Source organism: Schistocerca cancellata, chromosome 6 (genome assembly GCF_023864275.1).
Source record: "Schistocerca cancellata isolate TAMUIC-IGC-003103 chromosome 6, iqSchCanc2.1, whole genome shotgun sequence".
Classification (NCBI taxonomy): domain Eukaryota; kingdom Metazoa; phylum Arthropoda; class Insecta; order Orthoptera; family Acrididae; genus Schistocerca; species Schistocerca cancellata.
The window spans coordinates 115,042,088-115,066,357 of record NC_064631.1 but is presented as its reverse complement, the minus strand read 5'-3'; the positions used below and the strand labels follow the sequence as shown (position 1 = coordinate 115,066,357).

The 24,270-nt window shown below is 42.7% G+C and overlaps 1 protein-coding gene across 4 annotated transcripts in view; it reads left to right on the top strand.

Moving 5' to 3' along the window:
• Positions 1 to 24,270, top strand: part of LOC126190640 (focadhesin) — a 262,444-nt gene that overhangs the window by 38,525 nt on the left and 199,649 nt on the right. For all 4 annotated transcript variants that reach the window (XM_049931059.1, XM_049931061.1, XM_049931060.1 and 1 more), the window contains exons 3-7: positions 2,383 to 2,448; positions 2,523 to 2,677; positions 5,222 to 5,425; positions 5,499 to 5,676; positions 8,354 to 8,630. In XM_049931059.1, coding sequence (XP_049787016.1) covers positions 2,383 to 2,448; positions 2,523 to 2,677; positions 5,222 to 5,425; positions 5,499 to 5,676; positions 8,354 to 8,630 — 880 coding nt within the window. The remainder of the gene's footprint in view (positions 1 to 2,382; positions 2,449 to 2,522; positions 2,678 to 5,221; positions 5,426 to 5,498; positions 5,677 to 8,353; positions 8,631 to 24,270) is intronic.

Genomic DNA, 24,270 nt, shown 5'->3' with positions numbered 1-24,270 from the left:
ATAATCCATTGGTAGCGTTCATCCGCTGCAGTAGTAGCCCTTGGGTGGCCTGAGTGAGGTATGTCATCGACAGTTCCTGTCTCTCTGTATCTATTCCATGTCCAAACAACATTGCGTTGGTTCACACTGAGACATCTGGACACTTCCCTTGTTGAGAGCCCTTCCTGGCACAAAGTAATGACGAGGATGTGATCGAACCGCCGTGCCGGCCGCTATAACCAAGTGGTTCTAGGCACTTCAGTTCGGAACTGCGCCGCTGCTATGGCCGCAGGTTTGGATCCTGCCTCGGGCATGGATGTGTGTGATGTCCTTAGGTTAGTTAGGTTTAAGTCTAGGGGACTGATGACCTCAGATATTAAGTCCCATAGTGTTTACAACCATTTGAACCATTTGAACTGCGGTATTGAACATCTAGGCATGGTTGAACTACAGACAACACGAGCTGTGTACCTCCATCCTGGTGGAATGACTGGAACTGATTGGCTGTCGGACTCACTCCATCTAGTAGGTGCTGCCCATGCATGGTTGTTTACATGTTTGGGCAGGCTTAGTGACATATCTGAACAGTCAAGGGGACTGTGTCTGTGATACAATATCCACAGTCAACGTCTATCTTCAGGAGTTCTGGGAGCCATGGTGATGCAAAACCACTTTTGATGTGAGTATAATAGCATTTTGAGCAAATACGCAGGGAGAAAGAACTTTCCATACCATACTTACCAAAGATGATCTGACAAGTGAGTTGCTGTTTAACTGATTAATATTTTTATTGGCATAATCACAAAATATCTAATCACTGGAAAACTTATTAGATTGATCAACAACATTTCAAACCATCCAGTTGATGAAAATGACATACATCTTCTTTCTTCGGTGAAATAAATAACTTTAAGAAATGAAAGAATTACACAGGGGTGGAAATTTCTTAGGTTGTCTTCAGGGGATTATCAACTTATGGATTTTTTATAGTCAAAGACAATGTAATTCTTGAGAGCCATTCTGTTAAGTGATTCTGTGGGGAAAAGCTCTAACAATATATTATATCAGTACTTTAACATGTTACAGTGTTCTTGGTGGGTTACATATAAGACTTTAGAGAGAGAAGTTACAACTTATTAAAAGAGGAAATACATCACATTATTTGGTTTGGAACTTTTCTCTATTTTCTTGGTCACTGATAAACAAAATCCATATTTTCTCTCCAGACTGAATCAGAGTCCAAAAGGAGAAACTAGCCAGCCACTCATATCTGCAATATCCAGAAGAGTTGTAGAATCTATGTGTGTTCTTACTATACCAATCCAAGTGAGGTGATGAATTGATCAACACAGATCAACACAGTCAGTACGAAAGTGTGGTCAAAGGTCATCTTATATTTTGTTCAACATGAGAAGACATGACACTGCAGAAAACATTGTTGTGGCATAAAGTGGACAATGGTCATTGACAGCTGGAACTATTATCGTGTTTATGTCCAGAGACTACAGGACATGTTCCTGTAGCTCACCTGAAGATGGCTGAATGGGTTGTCAGTCAAAATATCCTGGCAAGAAGTCAATGTAACCCGGCTGCAGTCCCAAAATTTCATAGAATTAACATTCTTATTTATGCGCATGTAGGCTTTTTCTTTGTTCTGGAGTAGAAAACTGTAACTAACTTTTTGCTTTCAGATATTTGGTCTCTCTATGGGAGAATACTCATAGGGAATATATAAAGTTCTCATGCAAAAGTTGCAGTGTGTCATTAAAACAAAGGAAACAATAAAATGAATATTAAGAAGACACAAAAGCATAAGAACCGTTACACTAACATGTATCTGCACTTGCATAGTTCAGCATATTTAGGATTTTAGAACTCTGCTGTCGTCACAGTTGATCATTCACATCACCAGCTCACTCACAATGTGGCTGGCAGCTAATTAACCTACTGGAATGTGACACTGTTTCAGTGTTGCTTTCCTGCATTTTTGGTAACCATTTGCCGCACTAAGCTCAAAGTGGGAATGGTGCTTCCTCTGCCTCAGATGGAACTGGCTTCAAGTCTTAGACACCTCTTGATTATACTGCATTACTGCTACAGATCCTTACATACCCATTCTTGGAAGACTGATCAACATTTTGAATGCGTTTGTAATAACCCCTTCATCCTGTCCCACCTCCCCAGCCCAGTAGCTTCTAAGCAAACACACTTATGTTGCTTTCACTGTTGAACACACCTTCTTTCTTTATTCACCAGTAATTCAGTCAGTCTTTTAACTATTCAAAAATTGATATAGTAAGTTGAAACAATGTCCGTCGAAGTGTTTGCTTTGTTCACTTGGTTTTTAACTGTAATGCTGGAATCTAGATAGTTTATATTACTGTCTCATTATTATTGTTGTAGGCAATTGCAAAATTGGTGGATACTGCCAGAGACAGAAATGAATCAAACCCAGCTCAAATACACCAGGTATGAATTATTCAAAATAGTACATATTCAGAGATGTATGGTTAATTATCTACAATGCCTTAATATATTTTCAGCTTCCTGAGTTGAAATTGCTGTGGCAGAAGTGTGAAGATGCTGATCCAGTCATCAGCATTACTGCGTGTCAGGGAATTATCACCCTGGTGGAATTTGGAGTGCTTGCAGTTGGGCCAACATTGTCACATTTCATTTCTGCTTTGACATCTGCCTCGTAAGTTCTCGCTCTTGTTCAGATAATTTAAATGGTATGTACTAATGTGTGGGTAGTATGTTTAAATATACAGTGAAACCCCTATTTTACGTTTTCATGTGACCCTGACTTAAAAAAATGCAAAACTGAGGAAAATTCAGAATCGAGGAAAACCTTCCAAAATATGAGCAAAAACACATGTAATTGGCATACATAATTAAAAATAGCAATCCTCTCCAATACTTTGTATAAAATCTGTCTATGTGAAGGAAATTAAATGTGCAATACAGTGTTGATACATTAATTCGTGGTAATGAATTTCCTCAGTTCTTAAAACATCACAGATGTGTAACAGCAAGTAAAAGCTCATAAAAAATTGAAATTGATTTCTGGGTACAAGGTAATCAAGCTGTTTTCCAACATGCTATGACCACAATTTATACATTCAAAACATGCATTTTTGAGAGATAGTCCTTTGTGCTTACCCAGAAAAATAAAAAATTGATGAACGTGTTGAATTAAACTAAAAACATCACAGCAGCTAAGTGGTTAAACCATAAGCATAAATGGATACATGTGCTTGATGACATACTTTGTTTAAAGCTTTTCTTGTGAGCTGCACTTCACATTCTCACCACCATTAAAGTGTTATTTTAGGCTTGATGAGAGAAGAAGAGATGTGAAAAAATGAGTTTACTTCCCCTGTTGATGTTACAAGCCTATTAAAAGTGAGCTCAGTGAATTTCTGTACATTATGTAAAATGTAAATTTTAAAGAAAGTTTAGGTACTACAGCTTTGCTTCATGCCCTCTATCACTGCTGCTGATCTTTATGATCTACAGTGTGTGGTGTGTGCAGTGCAAAGTATATACATGAGTAGTGTATGTAGTTGTTGGCAACTGTACCATGTCAGTTTTGAACACAAAAATCTTTAAAATGTGCTATCGCAAAACCCTTGTTCTATTTCCTTGTGACATCTTTGTCAAAGCACATCGTCTGCATGAAAAGTATATTTTCAGCATGGCTGTACTGGTTATTGGGTGACTTAAGAAATCGCCAGCCGATAAGAGTTCACTAGCTGGAAATGGGCGATGTTTCCTGATTATGACCAAGTATATTCTTCGAGACCCAGTGCTTGAATTTAAAAGGTTGACAATTGATATTGTTACTGAACACAGTACATCAGAAATACATACAAAAAATGAGACTTGAGTTATAAATGGCACAAGAAAAGGTGATGGCTGAGTCCATTCGTCACACACTGGCTCGATCCAGAGCACTTCAAGTTGACTGTCTTGTTTTTCCATTACCACTGCAACCTAGCAGTAGTTGTATTGTGATTATGGTGCAGTGAAGCTAAATGTTACAAGTTGTGTTGGCAACATCGATCGTGGATTACATCAGCATTTCCTCCTCACATCTCCTCTCTTCACAATGGCCTAAAACATTCCCTTAATTCCACCACCACCCGTGGTGTGAACCATCTGCCTTTTATGCCACTTATAACTCATTCAGAAACATCAAATGTCAATAGGAAGAAAACAGGACAAAGTCAACTGAGAGGTTGAGTAAGCATCTATAATTAAGGTAAACCTTACTAGGAAGAAATGTAAAATCAGGAAAAAACTTAAAATTGGAGAACACAAAATTGAAGTTCCAGTGTATTTGCAAAAGCATGTGGTTAGTATTAGTTATAAGCCCAGTGTTCGAAAAACAAGAGCTCTAGCAATTGGGCACATACTAAAGTAGCAGCATCCTTTTCAAATACAGCTTAAATCAATGGTGAACTAGTACAGCTTAGGAGTAACAATGAAAGTTGTAGTTGAGGTTTTAGTTTGTTGGTCAGTGGTGTTCTGTGCCTTCCGTCCTTAATAATCTATCTAGAGTTAGCAGTTATTAAAGAAGATACTCCAGTTTAGATCTCCTTTCTCATACTCTGCACTGAAGCCCGTATCTGATCCTAACCAAACTGAATGCATATCTTTTTTTATGCTGACAGGTCTTTGTCCACTGAGCTACCTAGTGCACACAGTTTGTCCCAACTTTTCTTTTTCACTGCCTTCTTCTCAACTATTACTAATTTCGAGTGGGCCTTTTCTGTAAAACTCTGATGTGATACTATGTTAATGTGTCATCATACATATTTTCTTATAAAAAGTGTGTGGAACTGATTTCTCATGTTTATTTCCATTCATTAGGTGTATATGTATATGAGAGAGCAGTTTATATTGCCATATCAAAATTTTGTATTTGTATGGCTTTCAGTTTATTAGTAGTGTTCCTAATGCAACTAGACACCATTATCAGGTTGTAAGTAAATGTGTGTAGCATTATGAACAATTTTATAAAACTTGCAATGGTCCAGGATAAGTATACTTATAACACCAAAGCAGCAGCAGATTGTTCTTATCGCTTTATTATGTTTAGAGTAGACTCTCATGGCTGGTATCAGACTTAAGAAAATAGGAAACTTGCTGCTGTGATTATAGTTGTATGATGGATACATAGTTTCTTTAATTTTGGAGAGAAATGGCCTGTATGATTTTCATAATTTGTCTTTTTTAGGAATTACATTGGAATAATTAATGCTATTGGCAGTTTGCTGATACTGGACATGAAAACTCAGATTTCTGAAAAACGTCATTACCAGTGTCCATTTGCGTTGCAAGTGCCTCAACATCCTTTATTGATTCTTCTGAGGCACAAAAATGATGTGTGGCCTGACATACTGAGTCAGATACAGTTCCTGTGTAAAAACAATGAAGAAATGTAAGTTTATGAACTAAAGACAAACAAAAATGTTATTTTAAATAGTTCTTCAGGTATTCGTATTCTCTTTCAGAGTTTCAAAGAACAGTATTGAATTGCTTCGTCCACTGCTCTTATATGTGTTGTGTGATCCAGCTCATCCACGAAGTTTGCCTTCTGTTTGTCGCCGGGAAGTGTGGGAGCTACTTGTATTAAACTTTCATCACAAAGAGGTGAAATCATTTTTGATGGAAACTTTATTGTGGTTACAGGTTAGTTTCCTGGAATTTCACAGGTAAAACATGAACTGCTTTTCTATATAAATTAAATGTTTTACTATTCTTTCAAATACATACATGAGCACTTGAATTATAGACATTTAGCTAAAAATGCTTTGCATCCCCTTTTGCTCTGATGAAGAAAGTGGTATATGAACTCGAGAAGATATTGAAAGAATTGTGAAGTTATTCTGATCCATGACCTTTCAGCCATTGTCCATAACTTATGGAGGTTGGTTGGAGCTGGATCCAAGACACTCACTCCTACCTCAGTGTTTTTCTAGGTGTACATGATAGTACTAAGGAAGCTGTGGTCACACAAGCACGCTAATGTCTGTGGAATGTTCTTCAGATCATTCTGACACAAGTGACTGACTGACGGGGTGGCACTGTGGCTTGCTGAAGGTAGAGGCTGCTGGTTGCTGTAAGCAGACTGGTACACATGATTGGACACTAAATTCCTGTGTTGTTTGTCATTGAGAAATAATGGCAGACATATTAGGGGCCAAATTTCATCCTGTGTAAATATATATTGAAAAAGAATACCTCTACCACAAGCCTGGAGGGTGCCCTCTTGACAAGTGGGATGCATCTAGGTATTCATACACTTCTATGAATATGTGGCCAAGAATAACATACCTTATCCAACCATTGACCTTTTTCCATGCTTCAGGCATCCACTGGCAATATTCTTCTGTCCATCCTAATCTGTGTGTCCAATGACATGGGATGAGCTGAGGTACTTATCTGGGGCCATGGCTTCTTTATCCTAAGGTGAGAGGATGATGCGGAGTGTGTGGCTGTTTCATAATTTTCATTGTCTGGGATAGAACTGGTAAATGATTTGCTTCAGTGTAGCATGTCTGTCTACTGTTACAATCCATTACAGTCAACAGTGCTCCCTTGAACATTACATTATTGCTCATGGCAGTTGCCTCTGGGGTCATAGTTCTCCCTGATTGGAGGCAGTTACTGTACATTCTTTCATGATGTCACTGAAAAAGCCCAGTGCCTGACATTGTGTGTCTTGTCCATACTGTGCTAAAGTATTTCAATAACAGCCTGTAACAGGTTTGATGACATCCCAGTCACGTGGTACAGTAAATTATTTACAGTGGGAACAGGGATTCTCTCTCTCTCTCTCTCTCTCTCTCTCTCTCTCTCTCTCTCTCTCTCTCTCTCTCCAATACAGCATCTATCTCTGATTCACTTGCTCATAAGCATGTATTCACTGCCAACCAATATAATTTTACAGGTTGATCCATGGGTGTGGAACCACCATTCTAAAACAAAAACAGGTTGGTGAATGGAAAGTTAAAGGAAAGTAATATAAGATGGGAAAGGGGAAGGGGCAGCAAACCTGAGAGATTATCTTACCAATATGGCTACTGTTTTGGAAGCAGCCAAATTGGATGACACATCAGACACATATAGAATTACACACAGAAAACAGTGGTGTCTTCGTTTGAGCATAATTTTATCCCTTCTTGAGTTATACTACATTTTGTATGGAACCAGGCAAATACTGGTGATAACATACAAAGGCTATGGGTTGTGCCTGACATACTGTTCAGCATGTTGTAAGATCATTGTTATCACCACTTCACCCATTTCTTGTGGACTTTAACCAACACACATACCAGAATGCGAGTACAAGCATCAAAGTCCAGTCCCTGATGTTGGGAGGTTTCTGATCATTACATATACAATTGCCTCCACATGTCCCCACAGAGAGAAATCTTATGGATTTTAGTTCAGGGAATGTAGTGGTCACTCATTCGACTTCTACAACATATCCCCGTTGGGAAACGAGATATACAGGGATGTCCAAACAGCTTGCTCTTGAAGAGGTGATACACCATCATGCTGAAAGAAAGTTAGAAATGTTCCATCTCCCTCCGTTTGATGGATCCAGTCAGGGAGGGCTGTCATATGGCCTGTATCTTTGATTCTCTTTATGTGTCTGTTTACTTCACATAGAAATTAGCTTCACTTGTGGACAGTACATCATACGAGTATGATTGTTTTTGTCCGGCTTACATATCACCCTTGTACAATCTGAACCCGATGATCTGTATTGTGCCTGGTGTGATATTGTAACATTGTCATTTTGTAAGAGTGCCATTTACTTATGACCGATATTCTCATTATCAGTGTACAATTGACCTCAGTCTCCTGTGAGACTAAATTAGATTCCTGCACTCTGGACTGTTACCAAACACTGTCAGAACAATGGTTCCTCCTTTATCCTGATATGAGGGCAATATCACTGTGTTTGGTTTGTGTTAATGGTATCAGTTTTCCTGTTAAGAAGAGACATCAGTCATCTTGAAAATGAATAAATCTATGCACAAATGAAAGGCACCATTGTTTTTCTTCTGAAATTATGTACGCATTTGATATGCCACAAGACCTGTTTTCCACATGAAAATTTTGAGTTTTATCCAAGATAATGTCTTCAATAATGGCTACCATGTTGGCAATGTTGCATCACAGGTTTTTTGAATTTAAATCTCTGTTTATCCACTTTTTTTTTTTTTTTTTTTTTTTTGCCAGAAGGTTAATTCCACATCTATGGACCAACCTGTGCTTTCATTTGTTAGATGCAAAATCAGCTGTACAAACTATTCCTGATAATATTATTATAGAACTAAACACTTACATCTGTTAGGTGGAAAATGAACAGCAGTGTGTGAGCACAAGCCAACTGCTCCTGGCATTCTTCATGGCTTCACAGCAAAGTGGTGACCTGCTTCTCTGTGCAGCACTTGCTCCGAGCATAGCTTCTGTGACTGTTGGCTTGATAAAAGGTGGTCATGATCCTCGGAATTGTCTGGCTGCATTGGCCATGTCAACACCACCTGAGGCTGTCTCTACAACACTGACAGTACTGGTTGAAGGTGTTGTAATTTGTCCTGCAGCATATCTTCATGATTATTTGATTACGTGTAAGTACTTTAACATTATTTCTGGACTCGAAGCTGTACATAATGTACAGGTACATGTATTTTTCTGATAAAAAATTAATAAATTTATTTTATCTGCTTGTTTACATTAATTAATGAGTTACAGAATTATTGTTTTGGAGAAAATGCAACTTGCAGAGATAACATTTTCAGAAAATGGGAATGTGTTTTGAGAATTATATATTGTGGTAGTTTTAGAATATCTTTCAGGGACCTATTAGAAAACTTAGTATTTTGACAATTGCTTCACAGTACACATATTGATTAACGCACTTCTCCATTTTGCACACAATAGTACAAGGTATGATTATAATATCGAGACCAAAAACTACTACAACACCAATTCCATCGACAAAGAATTCAGTGACCTCCCACAGAATGTTAAATATCTTGAGGATAATATTGTGGAGTTTTAGTAAATTGGAGAGCTTTCTGTTTGGACCTCCTCCTGCTCTATTGAAGAGTATTTTCTTAACATTAGCTTGTAATATAATTAATCCTGGCACTGTGATAATGTTTCGTAATTTATCTCCTTATATTATTTTTTACTTAAATATGATATACACATTAGACTTCTTCCAACATCCCAGACACCTATCTCTTTAATAGCCATGGATTAAATTAAAATGGTTTAAATGGCTCTGAGCACTATGGGACTTAACATCTGAGGTCATCAGTCCCCTAGAACTCAGAACTACTTAAACCTAACTAACCTAAGGACATCACGCACATCCATGCCCGAGGCAGGATTCAAACCTGCGACCGTAGTGGTTGCGCGGTTCCAGACTGAAGCGCCTAGAACCGCTTGGCCGCACCGGCCGGCGGATTAAATTAAATATAATGTAATAAACTCAAGTGTATGTGTGAGCACCAGTGATTGTGAATCAGAATTAGGGACTGGAAATTGAGACTTAAAGGGAAAATACAGGGCTATTACAAATGATTGAAGCGATTTCATAAATTCACTGTAGCTCCATTCATTGGCATATGGTCACGACACACTACAGATACGTAGAAAAACTCATAAAGTTTTGTTCGGCTGAAGTCGCACTTCAGGTTTCTGCCGTCAGAGCGCTCGAGAGCGCAGTGAGACAAAATGGCGGCAGGATCCGAGAAAGCGTATGTTGTGCTTGAAATGCACTCCCATCAGTCAGTCATAACAGTGCAACGACACTTCAGGACGAAGTTCAACAAAGATCCACCAACTGCTAACTCCATTCAGCAATGGTATGCGCAGTTTAAAGCTTCTGGATGCCTCTGTAAGGGGAAATCAACGGGTCGGCCTGCAGTGAGCGAAGAACGGTTGAACGCGTGCAGGCAAGTTTCACGCGTAGCCCGCGGAAAATTGGCTCATGCCACAACTGGAGACAGACAGCGCCGACTTCATCTTTCAACAGGATGGTGCTCCACGGCACTTCCATCATGATGTTCGGCATTTCTTAAACAGGAGATTGGAAAACTGATGGATCGGTCGTGGTGGAGATCATGATCAGCAATTCATGTCATGGCCTCCACGCTCTCCTGACTTAACCCCATGCGATTTCTTTCTGTGGGGTTATGTGAAAGATTCAGTGTTTAAACCTCCTCTACCAAGAAACGTGCCAGAACTGCGAAGTCGCATCAACGATGCTTTCCACCTCATTGATGGGGACATGCTGCGCCGACTGTGGCAGGAACTTGATTATCGGCTTGATGTCTGCCGAATCACTAAAGGGGCACATATCGAACATTTGTGAATGCCTAAAAAAACTTTTTGAGTTTTTGTATGTGTGTGCAAAGCATTGTGAAAATATCTCAAATAATAAAGTTATTGTAGAGCTGTGAAATCGCTTCAATCATTTGTAATAACTCTGTATGTACATTCCAAGTTAAATAACATGGAAGGTGTGATATACTCCACAAGCAACTAACCTTTCTGAATTTTAATCATTTACATCATATTAATGTCACAGTACATCACGTTTTCTTCTATATGTGTATCATTAGCAGTACATATTGCCAAGATTGTTGATAGAAACTCTTTCGTTTAGTATGAAGCTGCAGAATAGATTTTGAAGGTTTTATGCTTGAGATATTCCCATAGAAAAAAATTCAGCTTAGACCATAGAAGTTATGTTGGAACCACAAGAGATATGACCATTAGAGAGAATGGAAGAAAAAATGTTGCTCAAGAGACAAAATCTTCCTTGTTGCATATTATAGATACTATGAAATTATGGTGTAATGATGAAGGCATGTACTGGGGTTAAATTTTTAGAGGTAAAATAGCCTCCCCCCCCCTCCCTTTCGCCATTTACATCTCTGGCAGAGTTAGCGTATTTACTCGAATCTAAGCCGCACTTTTTTTCCGGTTTTTGGAATCTAAAAAACCACCTGCGGCTTAGAATCAAGTGCAAAGTAAGCGGAAGTTCTGAAATATGGTGGTAGGTGCCACCACAACTAACTTCTGCCGTCGAATATATGTAGCGCTACACAGGCATGCTTTGCAAGCACAAAGATAAATACTGGCGCCGAAACCTCTGCGTCAGTAAATAAATTAAAAAAAGGTGGAAGACGAGCTTTTTTCTCCGCTCCGAGTTTCGACCACTGCATTTTCATACGTTATCCAATGAAGTAAATACAAATTCCGTATTGTTCTTCTTCAAATGTAACAGCATTTCAATGGGCTACGAAAATCCGACTGGCAAGACTGGGATGTTTGTCAATATGGCCAACTCTACGTTCTGTATTTTGTCCTACCTGTGAGAAGAGATGGTTGCTAATAGGAACTTTTATGAATTGTGAATCACATGCAGTATTCTCTTCACCATAAGATTAATACGAATATAAACATTTTGCCATGTATTCTTTCGTGTTTGCTGCTATGTCATTTAAATCCTGTCTGCCTAATAAACTACGAAACTAGTGTGAGACAACAGCAAACGCGGAAGAATATACATACCATGTCATGTTTATATTCGTATTATTCTTATGCCTAATAGTGATACAGTCAGAAATGAAGCACGGCACTTGACTAGATTTTTAAATCTAAGATGACTCTCATTTCTGTGCAGAATGTAATGTACTAAAGAGGCGTCTGCAAAGATTTTCAAATGGAGAAAAATTTTCGCTAAACTCTCGTTCAGAACATCATCTGTCATACGCAGTCTATTATTTGGTTCTTGTTGATCATTATCAAAGAAAGCAGCAGTGTAACTAACAACAAATAGTCTCTTGGTATTGTTTCGCTAATGTGACGATTCTTCTCTCTCTCTCTCTCTCTCTCTCTCTCTCTTGCGGCGGTAGCGCGCACACAGAAGCAAGCCATGCCGCGAGCGGCGATCGGCCGTAAACACTCTTTATTAGAATGCGATAAACAATACAGGACACAGTACAGTAATGCATTTTCAGCTTAGAGTGACGTAAACACCTGTAACAAAGAGAACGGCACTTATCAGATCAAAGAAAAATAAGCAATCAATTCAAACCAGACGAAGCGCGTGAAAAAGGAAGGGTACCTTTATAAATGAGGACGGAGCGCCTGACGCATAGCAGTGGCTACCTGGTAAAGCTTAACTGCTAAGCTTACGACTCGAACCAAACTACTGCAGCTGTATCGTCATTCATTCGACCTAAATTGTGTCTCATATTACAATGGACCAACTTTGTTTCGATTTGGAAGTGTGGCATAAAACTTTTCTCTCCCCTTGAATTTAGAGTCTCAAATTTCAGGTGCGGCTCAGATTCGGGAAAATTTTTTTTCCTTGATTTCAAGTCTCATTTTTCAGGTGCGGCTTAGATTCGAGTGCGGCTTAGATTTGAGTAAATACGGTACTCAGGAGGACACTGTCATCAGAAAAAAACAAATCTGTTGTTCTGTGGGTCAGTGTATGGGTGGTTGGAGCACTGTATTTCTCCTGGTTTTGTCAGTTGGTAAGTTTGTATGCAATGTATTCAAGTGCATATAGTCATGTGTAGAAGATAGCTCAATTTGTAATTTATTTTTCTAATATTTTATGGTCTCCATTTCTTTCTTTTAAACAAAAAAAAAAAAAAAAAAAAAAAAAATCGTCTGGTGATGAAACCAGTCATGTTAGTATTTTTGTGACTTGAGGGTGAGAAGTACAATAAAAACAATTTGTTACAAGAAGATCACTGCCTTAGGCAGTATGGCTAGTCCATGAAATTACAACAATCAGTAAATCATCATTTGGCCTTGCTGAATAAGTTCCATTTTTAACCACTGCTTCTACACTGGTGTACAAAACTTAAGTTTGAAAGTAACTTTCACACTATTTATTATGTCACTGCCAAGTAGTATAGCTTGATGAACTTGGACTACAGAAAGAGGTGCCACAGTATGGTACAGAAGATAGCTGAAAGAAATACCCTAAAATGGTAAGGTGTGGGGACACACAGTGCACCCAGGAACATTGTCAAAGATGATTGTTCTGATGGTCCAGTGTTGTGGTATGGGGAGGTACAATGTTGCATGGGCATACTGACTTCCAGATCTCTGAACAAAATACACTCCAAATTATTGTGATACTGTACTCCTTCCCCATGTGCATATTTTCAGGGGTGCATTTGGATCTGATTTCATTTTCACGGGTGACAAAGCATGACCCCGCCTCAATGTGTAGGTGGAAGAGCTCTTCGTATGAGATTTTTGGTGAATGGACTAGCCCGCCCATTCCCCTGACTCAAATCCCTTTCCACACCCGTGGACGTGTTGGGAGGAATATTGCAGTACATCCTTGTGCACCAATGACCATCCCGCAGTTTTCAGCTATGCTGATCCCCCCAGGGGGTCCACAACTCTTTTGTGGATATGTGCGTAGCGAGCACGGGACCCCGAGCTAATGTGGCCTTCCTTCCTTTCTGGGCTGCATACCTTCCCTTTCCGCATCCTTCCCCATCCCGCATCTTCGCCCCTCCTCCCCTCACCTCTGGCTCTTTGCTTCCCTTTCTCCCCATCTGGGAGTATGGTTTGTGCCTACGTCCGGAGACGGACGCTCGAAACTGTTCCAACTTCCTTGCTTTCTACACTTGCAAGTCTTCGTCCTTCCTCTGTCCTTTTCTTTTCCTTTCCTCTTCTCTTTGCCCTTTTCTCCGCTGCGGCGTTTGAGACCCCTCTTCTTTCCTTTCCCTTTCTCTTTTTTCCTCCCTGTGCGTGTCTGAAGGCCGACCCACGCACTTCCATGCATAGCCGGTGACGGGGTAACGCATAATTCCCCGCCCCGGGTAGACAGGTAGGACACATACGTACCCCCTGGTAACGGTAACCCGAGCTGATACCTTCCGAAAGTGCCGATTGGTCCCTCCGTCCGTTTGTCGGGAGGTGTGACCTGAGATGTGAACAATCACCTAAGGCGGGAGTGCCCTCAGTGAGGGCCCCCACAAGGGAGGAGCGCGCCATCGGAGACGCCGGTAATCATGGGGGATTCTTCCGCAATGGTTTCCTCACCTTCCACTATGTCTGCTCACAAACGTAAGTTCACTGAGTCTCAGCCACAGACGGTTCTTCCATCGTTGCCACAGTTCCTTGTTGTTTCTCGGTCTGACGAAGGTCACGACTTCTCCACGGTCAACCCTTTCATTATTCAGAAAGGTGTCGATGCAATTGCAGGTCCTGTAAAGTCTTGTTCCAGATTACGGAATGGCACCCTGTTGTTAGAAACAAACAGTGCCCTCCAGGCACAAAAATTGCTGCGTACTTCTGTGCTCCACACCTTCCCTGTCCGGGTGGAACCGCACCGTACCTTAAATTCCTCGCATGGAGTCGTTTATACACGATCCCTCAATGGATTGCCTGACGAAGAAATTCAGCACTACCTGTCTGACCAGGGCGTAATGGCTGTTCATAGAGTTATGAAAAGGGTTGACACGAACATCATTCCAACCCGCACTGTCTTCTTGACGTTTGACAAAGTTCAACTCCCATCAAAAATCAAAGCGGGCTATGAGATAATTTCCGTTCGCCCTTACGTCCCAAACCCTACGCGTTGCTATCGATGTCAGCGGTTCAATCACACCAGCCAGTCCTGTTCCAATCCGGCCGAATGTGTTACGTGTGGCAAGGATGCCCATGAGGGTGCTTGTCCACCTCCATCCCCTCGCTGCATCAACTGTATGGGTGACCACGCTGCTTCCTCTCGAGATTGCCCCGTTTTTAAGGACAAAAAGCTCATCCAGGAAATAAGAGTGAAGGAAAAGGTGTCGACCTTTGCTGCTCGAAAATTATTCGCCAGTCGACAGCCCACCGTGCCTCAGACAGGAAAATACAGCACTGTCCTTGCTTCTCCTCGGCCAACAAAGGAGGCGGCCACGCAGACTTGCGACCTCACCTTTAGTGCCACGGTCGTCAGATCGGCCAGCGCAAAGATCGCCCGTTCAACCTCACCACTTTCGCCTGCCCACTCCATGGTTCACCCTTCGTCGGGTTCTGCTAAATCTCGAGCCCAAAAGTCAGACACCAAGTCTTCGAAAAAAGAGCATACTCGTGAAGAGTTTTTACGTTCCGCAACTTCACAACCATCGGTTCCTCCTTCATCTAAACATCATACTTCCAAGAAGGCTACAAAGAAACCCAGTTCCTCTCCTTCTCTGCCAAGGCGTGTCCCATCTACAGCACCACCTGGCGGAAATTGCCCTCGGCCGTCTTCTGTGTCGCCGAGGCGCACTGCTGGTGGCCGGTCAACCGGCCAATCGCTGGTGGCAGGAGCTGCTCCTGGCCAACCTATGGATCAGGATCTTCTGCCTACGGCTGAATGCCACTCCATGCTGTCGGTCGCAAGCTCTGAGCAGTCATTGAGTTGACAGCACCCTTGGTCACATTCCTTCATTTTCTGTTCACCCTATGTCCATTATCCACTGGAATATCCGCGGCATTCGAGCCAATCGGGATGAATTGTCGATCCTCTTACGATCCTACTCGCCGGTCATCTTCTGTCTTCAGGAAACAAAGCTGCGTCCCCATGACCGCTTTGTTCTCCCTCATTTTCAGTCCGTCCGATATGACCTCCCCTCTGTTGAAGGCACTCCCGCCCATGGAGGACTTATGATTCTTCTCCATGATACTCTCCATTATCACCCAATCCCCTTAAACAGTTCCTTCCAAGCTGTCGCCGTCCGCCTTTCCCTCTCTGGATACACGTTCTCTCTTTGTACTGTATACATTCCATCGTCCACACCAATGGCACGAGCTGATCTCCTTCATCTTCTTGGTCAGCTTCCACCCCACTATTTGCTGGTTGGTGGCTTCAATGCCCACCACCCGCTTTGGGGATCTCCACATCCTTGTCCACGTGGCTCCCTCTTGCTAGACGTCTTCCACCATGCGGATCTAGTTTGCCTCAACACTGGGGTCCCCACATTTTTGTCTGCCTCCACGACAAATTTATCTCATTTGGACCTTGCAGTCGGTACTATTTCGCTAGCTCGGCGCTTCGAGTGGTTCGCCCTTGATGATACACACTCGAGTGACCACTTTCCATGTGTCCTTAGACTGCAGCCTCAACTGCCATATATGCGCCCGCGACGCTGGAAGTTTGCCCAAGCCGATTGGACATTTTTTTCGTCTCTAGCGACATTCGATGACCGTCGCTTTCCCAGCGTCGACGATGAGGTCACACATATTACTGACGTTATTCTTACAGCTGCGGAACGTTCAATACCACGCACCTCCGAATTGCCCCGGCACCCCCTGTTCCTTGGTGGAACGAGGCATGCCGTGACGCGATACGTGAGCGGCGACGTGCTCTTCGCATTTTCCGTCACCATCCTACTTTGGCCAACTGTATCCGCTATAAGCAGCACCGTGCGCGATCCCGTCGCGTCATCCGCGATGGCAAGAAGGCAAGCTGGAAATTCTTTATTAGCTCATTTAACACCTTCACTCCCTCCTCGGAAGTTTGGAGTCGGCTTCGACGGTTCTCAGGTGCGCCTAGTTTCTCCCCGGTATCTGGGCTCACTGTTGCGCATGATACATTAGTGGACCCCGTCGCAATTTCTAACTCATTGGGTCAGCACTTTGCTGAGATTTCGAGCTCTTCCAATTACCCGCCAGCGTTTCTCCCAAAGAAATGTGCAGCGGAAGCGCGACCTCTTGCTTTCTCCTCTCCAAATCGCGAAAGCTACAATACTGTTTTCTCCATGCGGGAACTCCAACATGCACTCTCTTCTTCTCGCTCCTCCGCCCCAGGACCGGATGGTATCCACATCCAAATGTTGCTGCATTTATCAACCCATAGTCTGCGTTACCTCCTTCGCCTTTATAATCGAATTTGGACCGACAGTACTTTTCCCCGACGGTGGTGGGAAGCTGTCGTCGTTCCTATTCCGAAACCTGGAAAGGACAAATATCTCCCCTCTAGCTATCGCCCCATTTCTCTCACGAGTAGTGTCTGTAAGGTTTTGGAGCGTATGGTGAATTACCGTTTAGCTTGGTGGCTGGAATCCCGCAGTCTTTTAACACCTGCCCAATGCGGATTCCGAAAGCATCGTTCTGCAGTTGACCATCTTGTTGCTCTCTCCACTTATATCATGAACAATTTTCTCCGGAAACGCCAAACAGTAGCAATATTTTTTGATCTGGAGAGAGCATACGATACCTGTTGGAGGACAGGCATCCTCCACACACTGTTCTCTTGGGGCTTTCGAGGTCGGCTGCCCCTTTTTCTTCACGAATTTATGGCAGAGCGCACATTTAGAGTGCGGGTGAACACTACTCTCTCCCGTACTTTCTCCCAAGAAAACGGGGTACCCCAGGGCTCCGTGCAAGGTGTTGTACTGTTTGCCATTGCCATAAATCCAGTTATGGATTGTCTCCTTCCTGATGTCTCGGGCTCCCTCTTTGTGGACGATTTTGCGATCTACTACAGCTCTCAATGGACCAGCCTTCTTGAACGAGGTCTTCAAGGATGTCTCGATCGCCTCCACTCTTGGAGCATCGAAACCGGCTTCCGTTTTTCTCCCAGTAAGACCGTTTGTGTTAATTTTTGGCGACGTAAGGAGTTTCTTCCACCCTCCTTACATCTAGGACCTGTCAACCTTCTGTTTTCAGATGTCGCTAAATTCTTGGGTCTTATGTTTGACAGAAAACTATGCTGGTCCTCCCACATTTCGTATCTTTCGGCTCGCTGTCTGCGATCCCTCAACACCCTCCGTGTCCTGAATAGTACTTCGTGGGGAGCGGACCGAGTGGTCCTTCTCCACCTCTATCGCACCTTAGTGCGCTCGAAATTGGACTATGGAAGCATAGTCTACTCCTCTGCTCGGCCGTCTATTCTTCGGCGTCTCGACTCTATCCACCACCGTGGATTACGTTTAGTGTCTGGAGCTTTTTACACCAGCCCTGTGGAAAGCCTTTATGCTGAGACTGCTGAGCCTCCGCTGTCCAATCGGCGAGCAGTCCTTCTGAGTCGTTATGCCAGCCATCTGTCTTCCATGCCTGCTAATCCAGCCCATGACATATTTTTCGACGCCTCCTTTGATGTAGGGTATGCAGGCCGCCCCTCCTCCCTACTACCACCGGGAGTCCGCTTCCGTCAACTGCTCCATTCTCTTTCCTTCCGCTTTCCTAAAACCTTCTTGACAACTTGGGGTACAGCACCGCCTTGGCTCCGTCACCGGATCTGCCTGCTCCGTGACCTTTGTCGATTTCCCAAGGATGGTACCCCTTCACTTGTTTATCGTCGGGCATTTCCTGCTCTATGTGCACAAATGATGGACGCCACATTTATTTACACCGACGGCTCGAAAACATCGTTAGGTGTAGGGAGTGCCTATGTTGTTGGCGACACCCCAAATCACTTTCGGCTTCCCAACCAGTGTTCGGTCTATACTGCGGAGCTTTACGCTGTTCTCCAGGCTGTCCACTACATCCGCCGCCATCAGCGGATACAGTACGTTATCTGCTCCGATTCTCTCAGTTCTCTCCTCAATCTCCAAGCTCTTTACCCTGTGCACCCTCTGGTCCACCGGATTCAGGACTGTCTGCGCTTGCTCCACCTGGGGGGCGTCTCAGTGGCGTTCCTCTGGCTCCCGGAACACGTTGGTATCTGCGGAAATGAGGCGGCCGATATTGCAGCCAAGGCTGCAGTCTCTCTTCTTCGGCCAGCTATTCCATTGATTCCCGTCGCCGATCTACGGAGCGTTTTATGTCGTCATGTTGTTCATTTATGGCACGCGCACTGGTCGACACTTCCCCAAAATAAATTGCGGGACGTAAAAACTCTTCCTTGTGCTTGGACCTCTTCCTCCCGAACGTGCTCCTATTTTACTCCGTTACGCGCCCGTCTACAGCTGTCGCCTGATATATCGTCAATTTTAGCAGATGACGGGCGCTAATATGACCATAGCAGTTTTGCGCCCTAAAAAAAAAAAAAGGCTATGCTGATCTATGCTGATGGAGTTTTGGAACGGCCTACCACAGAAGCTTCTTATCAATCTTGTAGCCAGCATGGGAGCACATTGCAAAAGCATGCATTGCTATCCCTCGTGATCAGAATCCTATTAAGAACCATGCCATACCTTTCGTAATTTTCATGGAACCATCGTGAATTGCAGTGACTTCAGTGTAATTATCATATTTTAATAAAAGTGTCATTTCTGTCATCTCCTGTGCACAGTCTGGTTAAAGTCCAGGCAGCGGGCATGCATAACAGTAAAACTCAAAGCACCTAAAGAAGTTGACTGGGTTAACCATCAAAATGTTGTGCATGAAATGGGGACAACAACTTGACAGTACATGTGGAAGAACACCATTGAGGAATCTCTTCTGTAATACTTGAGTATAAAATTGTGTAAATGGTGTTCAGCAGTTGCTTCAGGCCACTCTTTTCCATTGTAAAATATTTTGTTCGTGTTAAAGGCATCAGTAGTTGGGATTCACAAAATCTTACGACAACATTTGAAAGTTTGGGTTCCCACTGTTGACATGCTAGAATATCTCAGCCCTTTCGATACAGCGGGTGAGCAAATTTTACCACAGTAGTTTTCTGAGACAATTTTGTCAGTTTTTCAGTGCATACTTTGCTGACAGTGTCATGGCTACTGGGATAAACATTAGTGAATGGCTTGCAAACTTTGAAGGTTGTTTCAAAAGGAGGATTATGGAGGACTTCCTCCATGAATCTTTTCCATCTTGAAATATCTAATAGGTATTTGCTTTTACTGTAAAGTCACAAGAAGTGAGATATGGTTGGTATAAGAGCTTCTGAAGATGGATAAATATTATGAAGGCCTTGTACCTTAATCATTGTCTGCCTTCGTAGCTGAGAGATCAATGTATGTGACTGCCATGAGGACCCAGGTTCATTTTCCAGTATTGCCAGGAAGTTTTCTTTGGTTGGATGACTGGAAGAGAATGCACTTAACCTCATGAGATCAATTGAAGAGCTGCATCAATGAGAAATAACTGCCCCAAGGTCTGGAAAGCTGACACTAGCGAGAAGAGTGCTATGTTGGCCCCATGCCCCTACATGCTGCATCCAAATGATGCTGACTGGTTGAGGATGATACAGTGGCTAGTTGGTGTCAAGAAGTCCTCTGGGCCTGATAGTGGACCTAAATATTTTTCATGTACCGTAATTCTGCATAATAATTCTGCTCAAAAAATTCTAGCTAAACAGCACTGAAAATTCCATGATCCTTGCTCAATGAATATTTTGATCTAGAAGAATTACACTTTTTGAATTAAAAATTGTGATCACCATCCATAAAACACAAATGACCAAATTTTCAGAACTCTGGCAAAACTCCCCTCAGAGATCTCTTTTTCGTGTCCGTATGATTGGACTATTGGTATACTAAATGGTTACTGTTTATTTATGATTAAACACAAAGGAACATGAACAGGAGATGAATACTGTACTGTTTGTGCTTTAAGAGTGCTACATTAATAATTTAGACATTGCGGTTTACAATTTCATATAGCAAAAGTTTAATTTTAGTGCATTTACAGTTACATCTATATTAGCACATATGTATTGTGGAGGAATACATGACAATATGAGAAGGAAAATTTGCTATGTACAATATAACTGAGATGTTGAATTGCAGGCACGCACAACAAAAAGCTACTAAACATATAAGCTTTTGGCCAGGAGGCCTTTTTTCCAAAATAGACACCATACCCACACATATTCACACAAATGCAGCTTGCACACATGACCGCTGTTTCTAGCCCCTAACAGCCAGACACAGTGGTCATGTGTGTGTGAGCTGCATTTGCGTGAATGTGCATGTGCATGTGTATATATCTATTTTGGGAAAAGGCCTTCCAGCTGCAAGCTTATATATTTAGTAGTTTTTCTGCTGTGCCTGTTTGTGACTCAACATCTCAGTCATATGGTGAGTAGCAATCTTTCCTTTTCATAATATTGTAATTATTCCATCCTGGATTTTCCCTTAATTGGAGGAGTACATGTCACACTGTCAGAATAAGTAACAACATTTTTACTGTAGTTAGGTTTATGAAAATATTAGTAAATAAGTGTAATTACTAGATTTGTGTGACTTTCACAAATTAGTGTAAATTGCTGGTCACCACATAGACAATGCATTGACTGGCAGACAGACACTGTTAAAAAGAAGACTGTTGGATATTATTAAGCTTTCACACAAACACAACTCAAACACACATGGCATTGTCTCTAGCCACTGTGGCCGGATTGAGTTATAACTGCGCCTAATGGGAGTAGTATCCCGTTTGAGTGGTGGGGGGTAAAGAGAAGACATGTGGCAGGGACTACTGAGTGGGATGGGGGAAGGTGTAATGCTACTTTTGGGAGTTTTTAGGGACATGGTAAGTACAAGATAGGGTTTCTAGATTTAGTCAGGAGGTTGGAGGGAGGGGGGGGGGGGAGACAGAGAAGGGGAAAAGGATGGAGTGGGAGCAGGGAAGAGGATAGGTTAGTGGAGAACAGGGACTAGCAAACGCTGAGGCTGGGGACTACAGAATATAGGATATGTTGCAGGGAGAGTTCCCACCTGTGCAGTTCAGAAAAGCTGGTGTTGGTAGGAATGATCCAGATGGCACAGGCTCTGAAACCCTCATTTATTTGAAACACCTTGTGTTGGGCAGTATGTTCAGCATCTGGGTGGTCTAGCTGTCTCCTGACCATGATTTGTTGGCCATTAATGCACACAGACAGATTATTTGATGTCATGCACACATAGAAAATAGTACAGTAATTGCAGCTTAGTTTGCATACCACATGATTGCTTTGATGAGATAGGAGATGCCTGTGACTGAACTGGTGTAGCTGGTGGTCAGATGATATGTGGGGCAGGTCTTGCATCTAGGTCTATTGCAGTGTTATGAGCCATGAGGCAAGGGTTAGTAGGGTGGAGTAAGGATGCACAAGAATATTGTGTAGGTTTGTTGGATGACAAATACCACTGTGGGAGGGGTAGGAGGGATAGTGGGTAGGATATTCTTCATTTCAGTGCATGATGAGAGGGTATCAAAACCTTGGCGCAGAACATGATTCAGCTGTTCCAGTTCTGGATGCTACTGAGTCGGGAGGGGAGTACAGGAGTGCTCCTTTGTGGCTGGATGATGGGTATGTGGGAGGTGGTAGGTGGCTGGAGAAACAAGGCACAAAAGAAGTCTATTTCTGTAAAATTTGGGGAGGGTAATTTCAGTCTGTGAAGACCTCACTGAAACCTTTCATACATTTTGAGAGGGACAGCTCATCATTGCAGATGAGATGACCATGGGTGGCTAGGCTGTATGGGAGAGACTTCTTGATATGAAATGGGTTGCTGCTGTTGAAGAGGAGGTATTGCTGGCACTTGGTAGGTTTGATGTGGATGGAGGTACTGATACAGCCATCTGAGAGGTAGAGGTCAACATCGGAGGTGGCTTGTTGGGTTGAGGATGACCAGGTGAAGCAAATGGGGGAGAGGGCATTGAGGTTCTGAAGGAATGTGGGTAGGGTGTCCTGGCCCCACTGAGAGAATCTGTTCTCTTGTGGTCCAGCACCTTCAGCCTATCACCCATAACCTACCCTCCTATAATAAAAGACACCATTCATTTCCTCCACCGACTTTCCACAATTCCTTTTCCTTTACTACACAATGCTCTGTCATCACTGTTGATGCCGCCTCCCTCTATACTAACACTCCCAATGCCTATGGCATTGGTGCTGTTGAACCCTACCTTTCCCAACACGCAACTGTCTCCAAACCTACAGTCTCCTTTGTGCTCAGCATGGCCAACATTATCCTCACCCACAGTTATTTCTTCTTTGAAGGCATCACATACTTACAGATCTGTGGTACAACAATGGACCCTGCATGGCACTATCCTGCACCAACCTGTTCATGGCCCATCTGTAGGAACCCTTCCTAACCGCCCAAAATCCCAAATCCCTCACCTGGTTCAGATTCATTTTTTCCTATCCCTAGCCAGAACCCAGTCCCATATACTGTTCCTGTGTTGTTGCAAAGTTCATTTTATCTCCCCCCATGTCTGGCCCTTAAATTATTCATCTCTGTGTGTAACCCCTCCTTCCACAACAACCTCTATTTGTTCAAATAGCATCAGTCCATAGCCCTCGCCAACCTATTTCTGCAACACTATGTATATCAGGCTCAAACCTTCTTACAAAACCTCCTCGTCATACCTCCTGCCCTGTAATACCAAATTTCTGCATTCCATCTCTCACACTGAAACTCTTGCCCTACAGGAACTATAGCAGCAAGCACACCACCACCTCAAAAAGCTCTCCAACCTGATCACCTCCTGTTTCTACCTTGGCGTACCACTCTCCACTACCTCTACAAGAACCTCGAAACCTCCCCCACATCCCCTCATAGCTGACAAACTCTGCCTCGCAGACCTACTCCTTTTACCACACCCTGAGAAATTTCCTTCCACTGCTTTACAAAACCAGAACCAGAACCTAAATAGATGTGCAATATACTCATGAAACTTTTCTCCAAAAGCCTTAGTCCCACAGAAGTACTAGTACTTTCCAAAGGCCTTACCTTTTGCCCCAATCCCAAATTCAGTCATGCTGGACATGTTAAAGGCCTTTTCTCCTTCTTCTGGTCCCTACTGTAGAAAAACTTTTTTGCCACCAATGATACCAGTCAGACTCAATTCAAAACCAATATTGAACCCTGCCTGTCTCAGTTCACTCATCCATCCAGTCATGATCCACCCCCACTGCCCCAAATCACCCCCTTTTAACATTCCAGAATTTCTTGACATCAGATCTTGTCTCACCAACATTCCCCAAGTCCCACAAAATGGGAACCAACATTACATTGCAGAAAGAACCACATGGGGTATAAGATGCAAAGTAAATGTAGGAGGAAAAGTCTTAGGAAGGTCTAGATGATTTCATTGCTGGGTAGCAACGAGAGGGCAATGTCGGAACTGGTTCAGAACTCTTTGGAAAACGATTACAGGTAACAACAATGTCTCCTATGAGCTAGACATTTTAGGGAAGGATCTTGGTTGATATATCACTTGTCACTTGATCTCGTCATACATAGACGATTTGCACCTGAATGTTTGTAGTAAGAGGCTACTGCATGGCTAATTGACTGAATCATGCAGTCTTACCAAAATGTTATCCATTCTAGCCCAATGTTTTCCATAGTTCTTTTTAGGGTAAATACATATGAC